The 16,562-nt window shown below is 44.9% G+C and overlaps 1 protein-coding gene and 1 pseudogene across 1 annotated transcript in view; both read left to right on the forward strand.

The window, feature by feature from the left end:
* The window catches only part of CFAP221 (cilia and flagella associated protein 221), a 104,624-nt gene that overhangs the window by 39,352 nt on the left and 48,710 nt on the right, over positions 1 to 16,562 (forward strand). The window contains exons 7-9 of the mRNA XM_047085581.1: positions 11,386 to 11,545; positions 16,042 to 16,162; positions 16,247 to 16,358. Coding sequence (XP_046941537.1) covers positions 11,386 to 11,545; positions 16,042 to 16,162; positions 16,247 to 16,358 — 393 coding nt within the window. The remainder of the gene's footprint in view (positions 1 to 11,385; positions 11,546 to 16,041; positions 16,163 to 16,246; positions 16,359 to 16,562) is intronic.
* Positions 5,681 to 5,774, forward strand: LOC124516761 (uncharacterized; annotated as a pseudogene).

The raw sequence follows: 16,562 nt of genomic DNA on the forward strand, positions 1-16,562 counted from the left end.
TGTGATACTGATTTGGGAGTAATCCCAGAGCCTCTGGCCTCGCTTTGGACCCAGACTACTTTTTGATTATAAGCAACCCAGCCCAGAGCACATCTTGGCAAAGAATAATTTCCCTTACCCCTGGATGAGCACTAGGATGCCATAAAGAGTGCACCCTACGTATCAAAGCCCAAGGCACCTCCATGCACCTCTTACTCTGGGTGGGCCAGAGGGACTTGACCCCTAGTCCAATCATGTGATCTCCGTTGGATTCATTCATACTCCTGCAGCACCTGCCATGGTGCTGGCCATACCCCAGCATTTACCCATTTAAGTTTCAACAGGAAGTGAGGGTTAACTCATTTTTTTGCGTCTTTTTTCTCCAAAGGCTCCTTCCCCACTGGCTGAGGTATTTTATCATGTAACAAGCCTCACCGGCAGGTGAGAATCCATGAGCAAACCCCTTCCTTCCAGACAAGAGTATGAATAGGGAAGGTTGCCCCTGCTTCTCCCCACCTCACTACACACCTGTTGGTGGGTGAGACAGAAGACCCCCAATCCCAGTACAGACTGAGTAGGGGACAGATCAGGATTGTCAGGAGGATGGTAAGACCTTTGGATCTTCAGCACACAAAGGAGGCTCCCATAAAATGTTTCTTATTGGTAGTTAGGTCCATCATGAATAGCCTCATCCCAGAAAATAATGCTTATTATATGGCTACATAGCGAAATGGAGACACACAGATATATCTTTGGCAAGTGATAGAAATGAGTGAGATACACCAGCCAAATGCTTCTGATTACCTTTCAGGTCAGCAAACTGGAGAAAAGCCAGGGCCCATATGCCAGGTCAGAATAGAACACTTATGGGAAGTAAAGTCAAGAGATCAAACGTTTCTATGACTTTCTAGAGCACCAGACTTAAGGGTGAGGAAGTGAGAACAACTGCGGACAGGTAATATATCAAATGCAAATGAGTTCCCAAAGCCCCTTATTTAAGGATATATGTAACTAATTTATAGCAGTAACTAATGGAAGCAGGAAAAGCTGGACAGGCAGGTAGCAATTCTTTATGCACAGCCCTGAGGCCGTTCTGTCACGTTGTAGCAATGCTACATTTTACCTGGCGGTTGGTATCTCCTTGATGGGTGACAGTGGTTGTACATAGAGTAGCTGGCGTAATGTTAATAATCGCTTCCGTTTGCTAATTGTTAAGCATGTGACAGGCGCTGTCCTAAGCACACTGGATGCTCTACTACATTGCATTCTACAACCCGATGAGAACTCTTAGCATCACCTTTTTACAGCAACCACACCCAGACTCGGGGAGGCCAGATGTCTCGCCCAAGGCAGCAAGGTCTGTCTGACTCCAGACCCCGAGCTCTCAACCACCCCCTTAAGCTGGAAGAGTAATGATATAGGATCCTTGAAATAGGAGAGAAAGCCAAATAGAATTGTATCACAAGACTAAGAGTTTAGGAATGTTCTCTTTTGTGACAGAAAAGTTAGGGAGATCAATAATAGCTCTCAACCAGGCCTTGTGTATTCTCCTTGCCTTCAGGGTCCTTAGGTATCTCTTGCTCAAGATGATCATTTGGTGGCATGTCAGTCTGGGCTGGTTTGAGCTCAGTTGACCAACACCATTCAGTGGACTTCGCCCGGAGACCAACTCCTGTGCTTTGACCAAACTCTGTACCCCTACTGCCCATGCAGAAGTGCCAGCCCCAGGGAGGTCCAGGGAGAGGCCAAGGATAGCATGACCCAACCCTTTATCCTGCTGGAAAAGCCTGTCTTCCGGGAGACTGGAAGGGAACGCCAGCTTTGCTTACAGAACAGGCCCTTCTGGGGGTCCCAAGGGGCCGGTATGGGAAAGGCAACTTGCCCAAAACCAGGCAACAGCAACGACAGAGGGAAACAAGAAAAGCTCTGGGTGTAAATAAGTGTGGGAGATAGTGGGATGAGCAAACGTAAGTATTTCTTTAAGAAATGGCTTTATAAAAATGAAATATGTTTGTTATGAAAATATGTTTCATTACTTGATATTGATTTAAAAAAAACACAACAGGTGAAGCCAAAGGAATTAATGAACTTCCTTGATATAAGTGATACTCCTAAGGGTACCTTATACCCTGACTGGGTGGTTCAGTCAGTTAAGCATCCGACTCTTGATTTTGACTCAGGTCATAATCTCATGGCTCGTGGGATCGAGCCCTGCATCAGACTCTGCACTGACAGTGTGGAGCCTGCTTGGGATTCTCTGCTCCTTCTCTCTTTCCCTCCCCCACTCATGTGCTCTCTCCCTCTCTCTTTCAAATTAAATAAGTAAAAACTTTAAAAACGTGATATTCCTAAAATTTACTGCTAAAAATTAAGAAACGAGATTATGAAAGGTCACCTGGGTGGCTCAGTCGGTTAAGCATGCGACTTTGGCTCAGGTCATGATCTCACAGTTCGTGGGTTTGAGCCCCGCGTCGGGCTCTGTGCTGACAGCTCAGAGCCTGGAGCCATCTTGGGATTCTGTGTCTCCCTCTCTCTGCCCCTCCGTGTCTCACACTCTGTCTCTCTCTCTCAAAATAATAAAGGAACATTAAAATAATTAAAAAAAAAAAGAAAAGGGATTAAGAGGTCAGAGCCACTGCTTCCTTCAGCTGCATGCTTCAAGTTCAGCTAGAGTCTTGGTGGTGCAGAAAGGGGAAGTAGCATCCATAACTGTCTCCCCCCACCCCCCACCCCCGCTCCTTATGGCTTCCTGTTCGGTGATATTATCTTACCTTATCTGGGTTTACAGCCTTTGCATTCTGCCTTGTGACCATAAATGCCACAGTTGCTTAGTTTCTATTTAAATGGAACCAGGGTGTCCCCTCCATTCTTGTTCCATGTTTTCTCCACTCTAAGTTCTTCACGTCCGTCCTTTCTCCTGGCTTGTCTGGACTATGTAATCCAGCGGCTTGTTAACCAAAGTTTCCTGGAGGCAACATACCGAGAGTGCCTGCGTGTTTGACAACGTCCCTGCAGCCTGTCATCTTGAAGGACAACTTGACTGGGTCTAAAAGTCTTGGCGTACAGCTTTGGTCACCTCAGAACTTTGTAGACGTTGCTTGATTGCCCTTTGCTTTGAACTTGCTAGGAATTCAGAGGCTGGTCGGAATCTTTACCCACCCAAGGTGAATTCTGGATGCCCTTAGAATTCTTTTTCTTTTTGTTTTTGTTTCAACCTTGAGGTTAAGTAATTTGCCAAGATATGTATTGGTGTTGCTCCATATCATTTGTTTTCCTTGAACATCGCATGTCCTTTTGGTCTGGAGAGAAAGAACTTTCATTATTTTAGGACATTTTTCTTTTTTTTTCTTTTCTTTTTTTTAAATTTTTATTCATTTTTGAGAAAGAGAGACAGCACGAGCAGGGGAGAGACAGAGAGAGAGGGAGACACACAATCCGAAGCAGGCTCCAGGCTTCAAGCTGTCAGCACAGAACCCAACATGGGGCTCAAACCCATGAACTGTGAGATCATGACCTGAGCCAAAGTTGGATTCTTAAGTGACTGAGCCGCCCAGACGCCCCTGTTTTCAGAAAATTTTCAACTATTAAAACTGGATACGTTAATCTTCTATTTGCTTTGTTCTTTCCCTCAGGCATATAAATTATGTGTATGGGTTGGCTCCCCTTTGCCCCTGCTATCTGTTATCTTCTTGAAAATAATTTAATTCTGTACGGATTCCTTCTTCCTCCCTGCCACGGCTCTCCCTGTGTTTCTCCCTTCCTTGCTTGTGTGTTCTTCACCGGCTTTTGCTTATGTTCCCTTCCTCCTCCAAAGTGGATTAATTTTTGAATTTTCGTTTTTTTGTGCATAACACAAAATGTTGGTTCCACTCAGCATTTTACTCAGCGTTGAGTAGGGCCTGCTGCCAGCAGAAGGATAACGTGGGGAAAGAAATGATGGCGGTGATAATAATTACAATTGCAGCTGATGCTTATACGGTGCTTACCACGTGCCAGACATCAGTGCTGCTCATTTTTAACAAATACTTATTTTGAGAGAGAGAGAATGCACGCAAGTGCACGCACAAGTGGAGGAAGGGACAGTGAGAGGGAGAGAGAGAGAATCCTAAGCAGGCTCTGTGCTGTCAGCATGGAGCTGGATGTGGGGCTTGATCTCATGACCTTGAGGTAGATCATGACCTGAGCTGAAATCAAGAGTCAGAGGCTTAACCAACTGAGCCACCCCAGCACCTCAACACCACTCATTTAATACTCCCAATGACACTTATGACTGGATGCTATTATTATGTCCACTTTGCAGATGAGGAATCCGAGGCATGGAGTGTTTAGGTGAGTTGCCCAAGGGTAGAGCTGGGATTGGAACCAGGGTCTGGCCCACAGTCCGTGGGCTCAGGCATCCTGGGAAGACATCTCCCATCACTGCCTCAGGCTCACAAGGGCAGGGTGTGTCCTCTGTGCTGTGTGCTGTCATTCTGTGGTCACTTGCTCTGCTCTGTCCCCGTCATGTCACCTCCAGCCTCCCGGTCCCAGGTCTAAGGCCATAGAAATGTCAGGGCAATGTAGTTACTTCTTCAGCTGCCTCCCCCGCTATTCTAGGATGCTGAGGTCACATCTCTTCTGTCCTGATCCCTGCTTCTCCAGGGCCCAGCCACATACCACGTTTTATCTCTTTAATCAAAGACTAGTGAGTGTTTTTTTTTTTTTTTCAGGGCCATTCCCCTTATCCTCGGGGAAATTTGTTGCCCTCCCAGCTCCCGGCACACTCCCATGCCTTACTTTGCACTAGTAAAACCTTGGTTTGCTAGCATAGTTCATTCCGGAAACATGCTTGTCTTCCAAAGCACTCGTATGTCAAAGCGAATTTCTAGAACCATGGGCTCAGTTGTGATCACGTGACATTCGGCATCACACACTACTCGCGTTGCAAGACGTGGCTCGTTTGTCAAGTTGAAATTTATTAGAAATGTTTGCTCCTCTTGTGGAACGCTCACAGAATAAGTTTTGGGGGTGTTACTGTATTTGGTAAGCGTGCTGCTTTTCAGGCTTTGGGATTGTTTAATGGAAGACTTTCCTTCTCTTCCATTTTATGCATTTGCTTCTTGGAGTTTTGGTGAGTTTTCCAGCAGGGTGTTCTAGTTAGAATAGTTTCGCTTCACCGTCTTGTACCAGAAATGCTGCTGGGCTCGGTTCCTCCTGCTGCTGGGTTTGCTTCCTGCCCTGTGGCCCCCCATTTGCATTTGTTCCAGAACTAAGCACTCAGTACTTGTTGTGCATCAGGTACCGATAGGCTCTGGACTGCCCCAGGGAACAAGACAGTCCTGCTTCCCTCTCTGATGTCCCAGTTCAGGGGAGAGACACAGGCACACAAGGAGGACATTGTCCAGGGGGTGGAAGTGGTTGTGAAGAAAAACAAAATAAGGGGATGTGACCAGGTGACTGCTTCCGTCGGTGGTCAGGAACTGGGGAAGGGGGCTTTAAGCACAGGAGCCACCATCGCTATAAGGTTGGAAGCCCAGCATGTCTGGAGGATGTGCCCAAGGGGAGACCAGGTTGGAGAGGCCCCGGGGAGCTGAGGGTTTGGTTCTGAGCTGGGAGGGAGTCCAGTGGAGGGCTCTCAGCAGGAGGTGGGGCCTCATGACGCTCCTGAGGGGAGAGTGGGTTGGAGTAGCACAAGTAGGGAGCAGGTTGTCCTCAGGAAGGAAGCCCAGGGCTCGCCTCTGGGAACCACACAGGGAAGATCAGCATGGCCCCTGCACAAGGATGGCATGCAAATTCGTGAAGCATTCCATATTTAAAAAAAAAAAAAAAAAAAAAAAAGGAAGGAAGGAAGGAAGCCAGGTTGGCCTGGATGGGTACTGGCTGTGAAAATGGCGAAGGGTGGGTGGTGGCACAGTTGGGCTTTGCTGAGGCGTCGGTGAACTGGGGGCGTGCTCAGGGGGTGGCTCCCTGTGTCGCCGTGAGCGATGGGGAGTGCAGGTGCTGTGCGTGATGCTTCGTGCAGCTCTTGAGTTCAGCTATAAGCATTCCCATACAGTCTCTCTGGCCTCCCCGGAGCTGTCTTTGCGTGCTGGACAGCGCCCAGGACGGTGGCCATGTAACATGTGGGTGCTACACTCAGTGCTCCCTGCCAGCAGGTTACAGGCTTGACAGAAAATGAATTGGTGGCCTGGCTTGCCTCTCCCCAGCATCCTCCTGCTCAGACTGCCCCTCAGCTTCCCATCAGCACAGGTAGGGTCCCCAAGCTGTTCTGATCCTGCTCCCATGGCCTGCATTTTGGGTACTTGGTAGACAAGGAGGAAAAGGAAGATCCCCCCCAAACTCTCACTTTACTGATTATTTCTAGTTTCCGTCACAAAGGCTTGCTGGAGGGAGAACAGAATGAAAGATTAAAGGAAGATCGGGGGTAATTGGCTGTTAGCATCCGTCCCGCACCTGCTGCGGCTGAGCAAGCGTTGGCTCTTCCCAGGAAGCTTAGAAATGAACTGATAACTGAAAGCCTCAGGGCCCATATTTCACCCCTTTACAGAAAGTCCACAGGCCTAAAATTTAAAGTAGACCTTCCCAGGGGCACCTGGGTGGCTCAGTCGGTTGAGCATCCGACTTCAGCTCAGGTCATGATCTCACGGTGTGTGGGTTCGAGCCCCGCGTCTGGCTCTGTGCTGACAGCTCGGAGCCTGGAGCCTGCTTCGGATTCTGTGTCTCCTTCTCTCTCTGCCCCTCGCCCACTTGTGCTCTGACTCTCTCTGCCTCTCAAAAATAAAATAAATGCAAAAAAAATTTTTTTAAGTAGACCTTCCCGGGGCAGCCCAGTCCTTGTCTCATGACCTGTAGAATAGCCTGAGTTTGGCAGCAAAAAGAAAAAGAAAGCAAAAAGAAAGACCCGGTGCTTTCGGAAACCCATCCCAGTGGCTTGGCACCATGAGGCTGTTGCCTCTTCCTTTTTTAGGTACAGGTACAGTTGTCCCTTAAACAACACCGATTTTAACTGTCTGGGTCCACTTCAACGCAGATTTTTTTTTCAGTAAGTACAGCACAACTGTAAATATATTTTCTCTTCCTTATGATTTTCTCCATAACATTTTCTTTTCTCTAACTTGCTTTATGGTAAGAATACAGTATAAAATACATAGAACTTGGGAGGAGGGGATGGGCTAAATGGGGAAAGGGCATTAAGGAATCCACTCCTGAAACCGTTGTTGCACTATATGCTCACTAACTTGGATGTAAATTTAAAAATTTAAAAATTAATTAATTAAAAAATAGATAAAATGAAACACATAGAACTTATACATATGTGTTAATTGTTTATGTTATTGGTAAGGCTTCTGGTCAACAGTAGGCTATGAGTCATTATGTTTTGGGGGTGTTAAAAATTATATGCAGGAGGGGCGCCTGGGCGGCTCAGTCGGTTAAGCGTCTGACCCTTGGCTTTGGCTGGAGTCATGATCTCACGGTTGTATGGATTTGAGCCCCTCATTGGGCTCTGCGCTGAAGGTACAGAGTCTGCTTGGGATCCTCTGTCTCCCTCTCTCTGACCCTCCCCCACTCGCACTGTCTCTGTCTCTCTCTCTCAAAATAAGTAAATAAACTTAAAAAAAAAAGTTGTATGTAGGTGTTCAACTTCACAGGGGGTGAGTGCTCTTCCCCCTCATGTTGTTCCACAATCAACTGTGTAAGTTTTTCTTGACATCTTGTTTTTTTTTTTTTTTTTTTTGAACTTTAACAACAACAAAAATAGTCTCCATGCCCATCGTGGGGCTGGAACTCACAACCCCGACATCAAGAGTCGCACACTCCACCAACTGAGCCAGCCGGGGGCCCCCTCCTCCTGACATTTTAACGATAATATAATACAGAATAAGGCATTACTCATTATATTTGGCACAAATGTTGGGAAGGACACATTTATAGGACACACACTCCCTCCTAAGTAAGCATTATCCCAGACTTTATACACTGTTTTCTCCTTTAAACCTTGTCCCATCCTACAGCTGAGAAAATTGAGCCTCGGGTAACATAACAAGCCAAGTCACAGAGCTCGTATGGGGCCCAGTGAGCCAGGGTCTCTGTTGTCCACACACCCTGGGCAGTGGCAGTGATCTGTGAGTGTCCCTGTGGATGGCATGTGGTTCATGGTGGTGAGTCTCGAAGCCCTCCCTTCTGTGATCCAGTGAATCCAAAACACTGAATTTGTCAACGGATTGTTCGTGGACAGTTTTTAAACTATCCGCTATTAAATCCCTGCCCGGAGCTTAGGCAGATAAAGAAATTTACCCCACATCGCACAGCTCGTAAAACCCTAAATCCTGGAAGATTAAAACCAATACTTACTAATACTTCAAGCATGAGGGCTTTGTGATAATTTAGGGAGGATGATCTGTGCTTTCTGAGAATTTGAAATAAAAAGTTACTTAAAAAGGATAACAATATTGTAATGACACTATATGGACGTGAAAGAAGAAATGTTTAAAAAATGATCCCACCCCCAAAAATAATAAGTAAATAAAAATAAAAAATGATCCCCATCCTGGGCCTAATCACCCTAACAAATCTCCTGTGGGTGGCTGGCCATGTTTATGCATACTTTACATAATTATAATCAAGGTCAGGGCGCCTGGGTGGCTCAGTCGGTTGAGCATCTGACTTCGGCTCAGGTCAGAGTTTGCGAGTTTGCGTCCCGCTTCAAGCTTGCTGCTGTCAGCATAAAGCCTGCTTTAGATCCTCTGTCCCCCTCTCTCTCTGCCCGTCCCCTGCTCGCACTCTCTATCTCTCTCAAAAATATATAAAAAAACAAAAATCAAGGCAAAGATCCAGTGGTATTTTCTGGTCACTTCATGAATCATTATAGTATTTTTTAGTGTTGCTATGTTTTCTTCGTTATAGCCATTTTACTGATAGACTAGGATTTTCTTAGCCTTTAGTTCATTTCTCAGTTTTTACCTCCTCTCTCTCTCTGCCCTACACCCTCACTGCCCTGCAATTTAACAGTATCCCTGCTGATCTAAGGGCAGTGATCTGAAATTGCCCCCAGAGTGGACGGAACCCATAAAATCTTGGTTTGGGCTTTTTAAAATAAAGTAGTAATTGGGGACGGGGGGGTTCTTACTGTTAAAACATGAAACTTGCTCTCCTTCCTCCCACCATTAGTTTTTGCCAAGCAGTAAGCCAGGACTGCTAGGCACACCTTTAAGAGCTGTTAACATTTGACAATCAGCCGCAACCAAGTTCCGTTAACGGAGCTGTGCTAACTGGTGTCCCCGTTAATGGAAAAGGCATTGTCCACTCTGGTTGCCCAGGTTACGCCTCCAGTGTGTTTTATGTATTAGGTGTGGGCCGGGAGCACTTAAAAATAAATCAGCCGGGTCAAGGCAAACATTAATCCTTGCTCCAGAGCTTGTTCTTATTATTTTAAGTTAATGAGCCGGAGCAGAAGCAGTCTAAAGCCCCCCAGTGAACTGCGGGTCAGATGATGTTTTATTTTCTGACCGGGTGGGTGGTCAAGGTATGGACCTGTAGCACATGGGTTTGTATTCAGCTGATCCTAGGTTGGCCTATAGAACCGAGCTCTTCTGCTGATTCACTATGCCCTGCAGGGAGTTCTTGGGTCACTAGTGGGTGTCATTTAAAGGTTTAGCCTTCTGCTCTCAGGAAGTTGACCCATACCTATTTCTGAAGCACTGAGCTAAGGGTCTGGGATGGTAAATGAGCTTTGGGGCCTGCTGCCAGCCTTAGGGGTGTGCAGTCCAGGGGGAGAGCTGTAAACTTGAGCAGGCAACAGTTCAGGTGGCCCTTGGGCTGATACAAGTTTAAGGGAGTGAAGGCTCCTAGGGATGAGGAGTCAGGAGGAGTTTCACGTGATACAGAGGTTGAGTGAGTGAATGAAACTTAGTGAATGAAACTAAGTTTCATTCACTCACTCAACTAGTATTTATTGAGCTGGGAACACAGTAATGAGCAGGTTCCTACTTTTGTAAAACTATGTTTGAGTCTAGGAGAAGGCAGATGGCAAAAAGAGGTCATTTCAGAGAGTAGGATTAAAAAACTTAAAGAGGGGGCACCTGGGTGGCTCAGTCGGTTGAGCATCCAACTCTCGATTTTGGCTCGGGTCATGATCCCAGGATTGTGGGATCGAGCCCCATGTCGGGCTCTGTGCTGAGCGTGGAGTCTGCTTAAGGTTCTCTCTCCCTCTTCCCCCTTCTCCTACTTGCTGTGTCTAAAAAAAAAACCACAAAAACAAAAACTAAAAGAAGATCTAGAGAAAGGGAATAGCACGTGCCAAGGCCCTGAGGCAGCAGGAGCCCAATGTGTATGACCTTCCTTCAGGTCTCAGCTGCAACATCTCCTCACTAGAGAAGCCTCCTGTTCATTATGTCTCAAATGGAGCATTTCATTTCACTTGCTTCCCCCATACGTTGCTTTACTTTTCTTGCTGGTATTCATAACATGACTTTTTTTTTTTTTATATTCATCTATTTGTTTGTTTGCTTTCAGTCCCCAGCTAGAATGTAAAGTCTGTGAGATCTGGGACTTTGTTTTGTTTATTGCTGTTTCTCAGGTGCCTAAAACGTTGCCTGGAACACAGTAAATGCTTAGTGAATGCTTGGATAGGCACATAAAAGGTCCATGTGGTTGTGCATAGAGAACAAGGAAGACAGTGGGACAAGATTGAGAGGACGGCGTAGATGAGAAGGAGGGTATGCCAAGCAATTCGGAGGGAAAGTATAAGACCTCTGCAGGGATAGTGCAAAGACCAGACACATGAGGGCATAAGGACTCATCTAGAAGGCAAACCAAAGAGCCTTCAGTGGAAATCAGAGAGAGCATTAACCCTTCTTGTATCTACCACATTGATCCTTCCTCCCTCTCTCCCTCCTTTTCTTTCTCCCTTTTCTTTCCCTTTCCCTGTTATTGAGCACTTACTAAGCCCTTTTGGCATCAGAGATAGAAAAGAAAAATAAGGTAAGCTGGGATATTTGACTTCAGAGAGAGCAGTAGTCCGTCCCAAAGATTTGGAAGGAGAGAATCCAATTACACCAAAATGCAGGAAACTGAATTACCTGGACAGAAACTTTTATGCGTGTTCCTAGCTATTCTTTGTTGCTTACAGCATTAACATCGACGAGTGGTAATTGGCTTAAAGATGATAGTTCTGGGAGTTCACGTCTGACTAATGCTGATGGACATATATCTATTTATATAAGTGACAGTCAATTATTATGAAGGATTAACATAGCAGTTGGTAAATAAGATCAGCGTAAACATGTAGAAGTCGATTCACATGGATTTAATGAAAAGAGCATGGAAATACTTGTACTTACCATGGGAAGAACATGTTTGTGTGTGTATCAGCCTCTTTGACTGGACTTCGCAAGACAAGAAAGAATCGTCTCTTTTCTTTCCCCTCAGGACTAATCCCGGCTAACGGGAAGATGAATGTGACCGTGAAGTTCACACCATTTCACTATGGGATTGCACAAATAAAAATGCAGCTATGGATCTCACAGTTCAACTCTCAACCATACGAATGTGTCTTCACCGGAACATGCTGTCCCAACGTGGCTTTACCGTATGGCTGCTTTGGAATGTCTTTTGTTTCTTCCTAAAATTTGTTTAAAGTAATTCCTAAGTCGCCATTTCTTCCCATTCTTTCTTTCTTGTAGCAGAATGCCATTACAACCGTACGTAAGATGATGAGCTTTCATAAAATACTCTTTATAAAATATGGGGCGCCTGGGTGGCTCAGTCGGTTAAGCGTCCGACTTCGGCTCAGGTCACAATCTCGCGGTCTGTGAGTTCGAGACCCGCGTCGGGCTCTGTGCTGACAGCTGAGAGCCTGGAGCCTGTTTCCGATTCTGTGTCTCCCTCTCTCTCTGCCTCTCCCTCGCTCATGCTGTGTCTCTCTCTGTCTCAAAAATAAATAAACGTTAAAAAAAAATTAAAAAAATAATAATGCACAGAATAGCTCTAGGTTTGTAGCAGTAGTTGTTCCTACTGAGAGGGGAAGAGATGACCAAGAAAAGGTGGTGTGAGGGATACTTGCTTTTACTGATTACTACTGCTGGGCTGGTTGAGTTTTGACCTTATGCATGTATTTCATGTATGTACATTACACATTACATACATGATCGTATGTATGTATTACACTCTATTTTATTTTTTACTTTTTTTAAGTTTATTTATTTATTGAGAGAGAGAGAGAGAGTGGGGGAGGGACAGAGAGGGAGGGATTGAGAGAGAATCCCAAGTAGGCTCTGAGCTATCAGTGCAGAGCCCGATGCAGGGCTTGAACTCCCACACTGCGAGCTCGTGACCTGAGCCAAAGTCAGATGTTTAACTGACTGAGCCACCCAGGTGCCCCCCTACACTCTATTTTAAATGTAAATCATAAGACAGGAACAGCATAACTATTTTCAAATTTTCAGCATGACATCATTTTTCTTAATGTTTATTTTTGAGACAGAAAAAGAACACAAGTGGGGGAGGGTCACAGGGAAGAGGAGGGACAGAGAGAAAGGGAGACACAGAATCCAAAGCAGGCTCCAGCTCTAAGCTGTCAGCACAGAGCCCGACGTGGGGCTTGAACTCATGAACTGTGAAATCATGACCTGAGCCAAAGTTGGACGCCGACTGAGCCACCCAGGTGCCTCAATATGATGTTATAATTAGTTGAGTGCCTGCTGTGCGCAGTGTCCATTGCAAAGCCCTATGGGACACAGTCTACACTCTGAAGACACTCACAGCAGAGGAGCTAAAAGAAGTCAGGTATAACAAGTGACTTCAACATAAGGCAAAAATGAAAATGTGCCACATGGGAGGTTTTTTTTTTTTTTTTTTTAAACTCATCAGGATTCACAGAGTAAAGGTGTGAAATGAGATTCAGTTTTACTTTGTAACAAATTTTTTCTGAACTTCTATTTCTATTTGACTGTGAGCGTGTATTTTTATATCCCAATATATCTGGTTAAAGTTACACATTTTTCCTAATATGCGTGATTTGTATAAAAGCTAAAGGAAAACTTGTCACAGCATAAGGAAAATCCTTACAGATGTTTTGAAAAGGATAAAAACATATCTGGAGTTTCCTTTTCACATAGAGATACACATCCCACGTTGACATCATTAAGCATATTGAAAGTAGAGTAACACCCCCATATCAAAATATGAATGAACTCCATGATTATATATTTATGTCATGACTCTTCCTAAAAATTCAAAGCAGACTAAATCAACTGTAGGATGTTAACGTGGCCTGCTGAACCCGAATCCCGCAAGTAACCACGGTAGAAATAAAATCATCCTGGCAATGAACAAGTAGCATTGGATATGAGGGAAAGACCGTAGTAATTTTTCTGGTATTAGGTAACTGGCCACACAAAATGCTATTTGCCGTCTCATGTCGTATGCTGTGATGTACAAATGGCTTTCTTAAAGACCTCGCTTGAATGGATTGTTGCTTCCCAAGACATGTTCTTTTTTTTTTTTTATTTTTTTTATTGAATTTTTTTTTTAACGTTTATTTATTTTTGAGACAGAGAGAGACAGAGCATGAACAGGGGGAGGGTCAGAGAGAGAGGGAGACACAGAATCCGAAACAGGCTCCAGGCTCTGAGCTGTCAGCACAGAGCCCGACGTGAGGCTCAAACTCACGGACCGCGAGATCATGACCTGAGCCGAAGTCGGACGCTTAACGGACTGAGCCCCCCCAAGACATGTTCTTAAATATACGAGGCCGTTGCACAGTAGAAGCACCATGCAAATGCAGACATACCCTGTTTTTAAACTACTATGTTTTGGTCACCCAGCTGGAATTTAATGTCTCATTTAGTACACACTTGATGTTTTCAAGGACTGTGCCTCAAGACCTACGTATCTCCCCAGACTGTAGATAGTACTAGAACATATAAATTCCACCATGAAGGAAGAAAATTATCCTGGCCTCAGTGCTCTCTGAAAGATTCATAGGTTTCTGGGTCTTGTTTGGTTTTTGTCATTGCAGAATATGGTGTATGATGGAATTCCTCAAGTTCCCTGAGTAACTCCTTGTTAAAATTTACCATTTTCTTCGACCCCTTCGTTTCCATCGTCAGCCATTAGATTGCGTGAGGAGACTGTTTTTCCACGCCTTCAAAGATGTGGAAACAAAAATGTTTCCCAATGTTTATAGCAGAGTGGTGTCGACGCTCTGATGAGATGTGGACACTGGGCCACAGCTCGCCCCCCGACCCGCTGCCTCTGCCCTGCACGTCGCAGCCCTCAGTCAATGTGTGTCTTGCCAAAGGTCATGTTCTCTCAGGCTATCGACCTTTCAAGATATTCTTATGTAGGCAATGTTAAGTTTGAGATTGCTGGTGTGTCCCATGTTATGCAGTGGGGGTAGGGGTTCAGCATGTGTATTGTGATTGTCAGAATGAATAAACGTTAGGGGCACCTGGGTGGCTCAGTCCGTTAAGCATCTGACTTCGGTTCAGGTCATGATCTCACAGCTTGTGGGTTCGAGCCCCGCGTCGGGCTCTGTGCTGACAGCTCAGAGCCTGGAGCCTGCTTCGGATTCTGTGTCTCCCTCGCTCTCTGACCCACCCCCCCCGCTCGTGCTCCATCTCTCTCTTTCAAAAAAATAAACATTAAAAAAAATTAAGAATGAGCAAACGTTAGGGTATTCCTTTTTCTGTAATATCATGGACATAAGTCATTTTGCAAAACAAGTGTTCACATATTGTAGCTTGAAGAAATGCCTCACAGTATTGAACGTGACGCAGTTCTACTACATCTCATAATAAATAAGTCCGGTAGCTTCTGTAGGCACGGTAATAGCACTGCCTATACCTACATGTGTCCAAGACAGTTTTCAGTTGCAGAAAAGATCTCAAATATTAGTCCGAGTTGCTTTTTAAAAGATCTTCCTGGCAGTGCCTAGGTGACTCAGTTGATTGAGAATCTGACTCTCGATTTTGGCTCAGGTCATGATCCCAGGGTCCTGGGATCAAGCCCCACGTTGGGCTCCAAGCGGAGTGTGGAGCTTGCTTGAGATTCTCTTCTCTCTCCCACCCTCTGCCCCTCTCCCTCACATACACATGCGTGTGTGTGTGCACACGTGCACTCTATCTCTCTAAAAAAAAAAAAACTTACTGTAAACAGTGGCCATAATCATTCTTTTACTAGGAAGATAAATCAGTATAAGATTTTTTTTTAATGTAGTAGATTTAGCTGTTGAAAACCAACAGCCTAGAAATGAATCACACTAGACTGTGAGAGCATTTTTCAGTGTGTCACATTGTCCTCTTGTTATATTCTTCAAGAAGGTAAAGAAAAGCACCCATTGGTAGACTATTTTGATACATATGATTGTACGCTGGTATACTGACATTGCATTTATTTTAGTAGACCACTGTTTTACTTTTTTTTAATATAAATCTTTCTTTCTTTCTTTCTTTCTTTCTTTCTTTCTTTCTTTCTTTCTTCCTTTCTTTCAGTAGGCTTCACGCCCAACGTGGGGCTTGAACTCCCGACCCTGAGATCAAGAGTTCCGTGCCCTACCGACTGAGCCAGCCAGGCGTCCTAGTAGACCACTGTTTTAGCACATAAATTTATTTTCAGTGCAGATATAGTCATTAATTGACCAAAAGCCATGGTATTACCAGAAGGAACATTAAAAATAGAAAGCTTGTGGGGCACCTGGCTGACTCAGTCAGTAGAGCATGTGACTCCTGATCTCGGGGTTGTAAATCCGAGCCCCCACATTGGGTGTAGTGATTACCTAAAAAAATCCTTTAAAAAATAGGAACCTTGGGGTGCCTGGGTGGCTCAGTCGGTTAAGCGTCCGACTTCGGCTCAGGTCACGATCTCACGGTCTGTGAGTTCGAGGCCCGCGTCGGGCTCTGTGCTGACAGCTCAGAGCCTGGAACCTGTTTCCGATTCTGTGTCTCCCTCTCTCTGACCCTCCCCCGTTCATGCTCTGTCTCTCTCTGTCTCAAAAATAAATAAATGTTAAAAAAAAATAAAAAAAAAATAGGAACCTTGCATTGTTGGATCATATACTAATTTAATACCTGTTTTAAACTATAGATTAGAAGAATTTGAAAGATTAAATGCTCTTTCTAAGAGAGTGGATGTTCCTCCAGAAAAGGCAATGACACACATAAATTTTCACCACCTGCCACCAAAAATAAAGCCCCCAAAGATTAAGGTAACATGCGCATTACACTCAACACGCTGGAAGGAATGATAGAGAAGCAAAATAAGTGACTTTTCCCTCCTGATTTGGTCTCAGGAAATTGAATATCACGACTTGAGATTTCCAGTGGACTTATCAAATCCGTTTGCTGTGGCAACTGTTTTAAACCAAGAACCAGGGAAATTGAAGATTAAAGAATTAAGAGAAGGTAACTGGTCGATTCATTATAAATCAGCCCCGGGTGGAACAGGAAAGAATTATTGCTTGTCGCATTTTTAAAAAAATTTTTTTTTAAATTTTATTTTTACATTTATTTATTTTTGAGAGACAGAGTGAGACAAAGTGAGAGTGGGGGAGGGGCAGAGAGAGAGGGAGACACAGAATCCGAGGCAGGCTCCAGGCTCCGAGCCGT

The sequence above is a fragment of the Lynx rufus genome, unplaced genomic scaffold, assembly GCF_022079265.1.
Source record: "Lynx rufus isolate CCGP_SWC_20201006 ecotype Redwood Valley unplaced genomic scaffold, mLynRuf1.p SCAF_2, whole genome shotgun sequence".
Taxonomy (NCBI): Eukaryota; Metazoa; Chordata; class Mammalia; order Carnivora; family Felidae; genus Lynx; species Lynx rufus.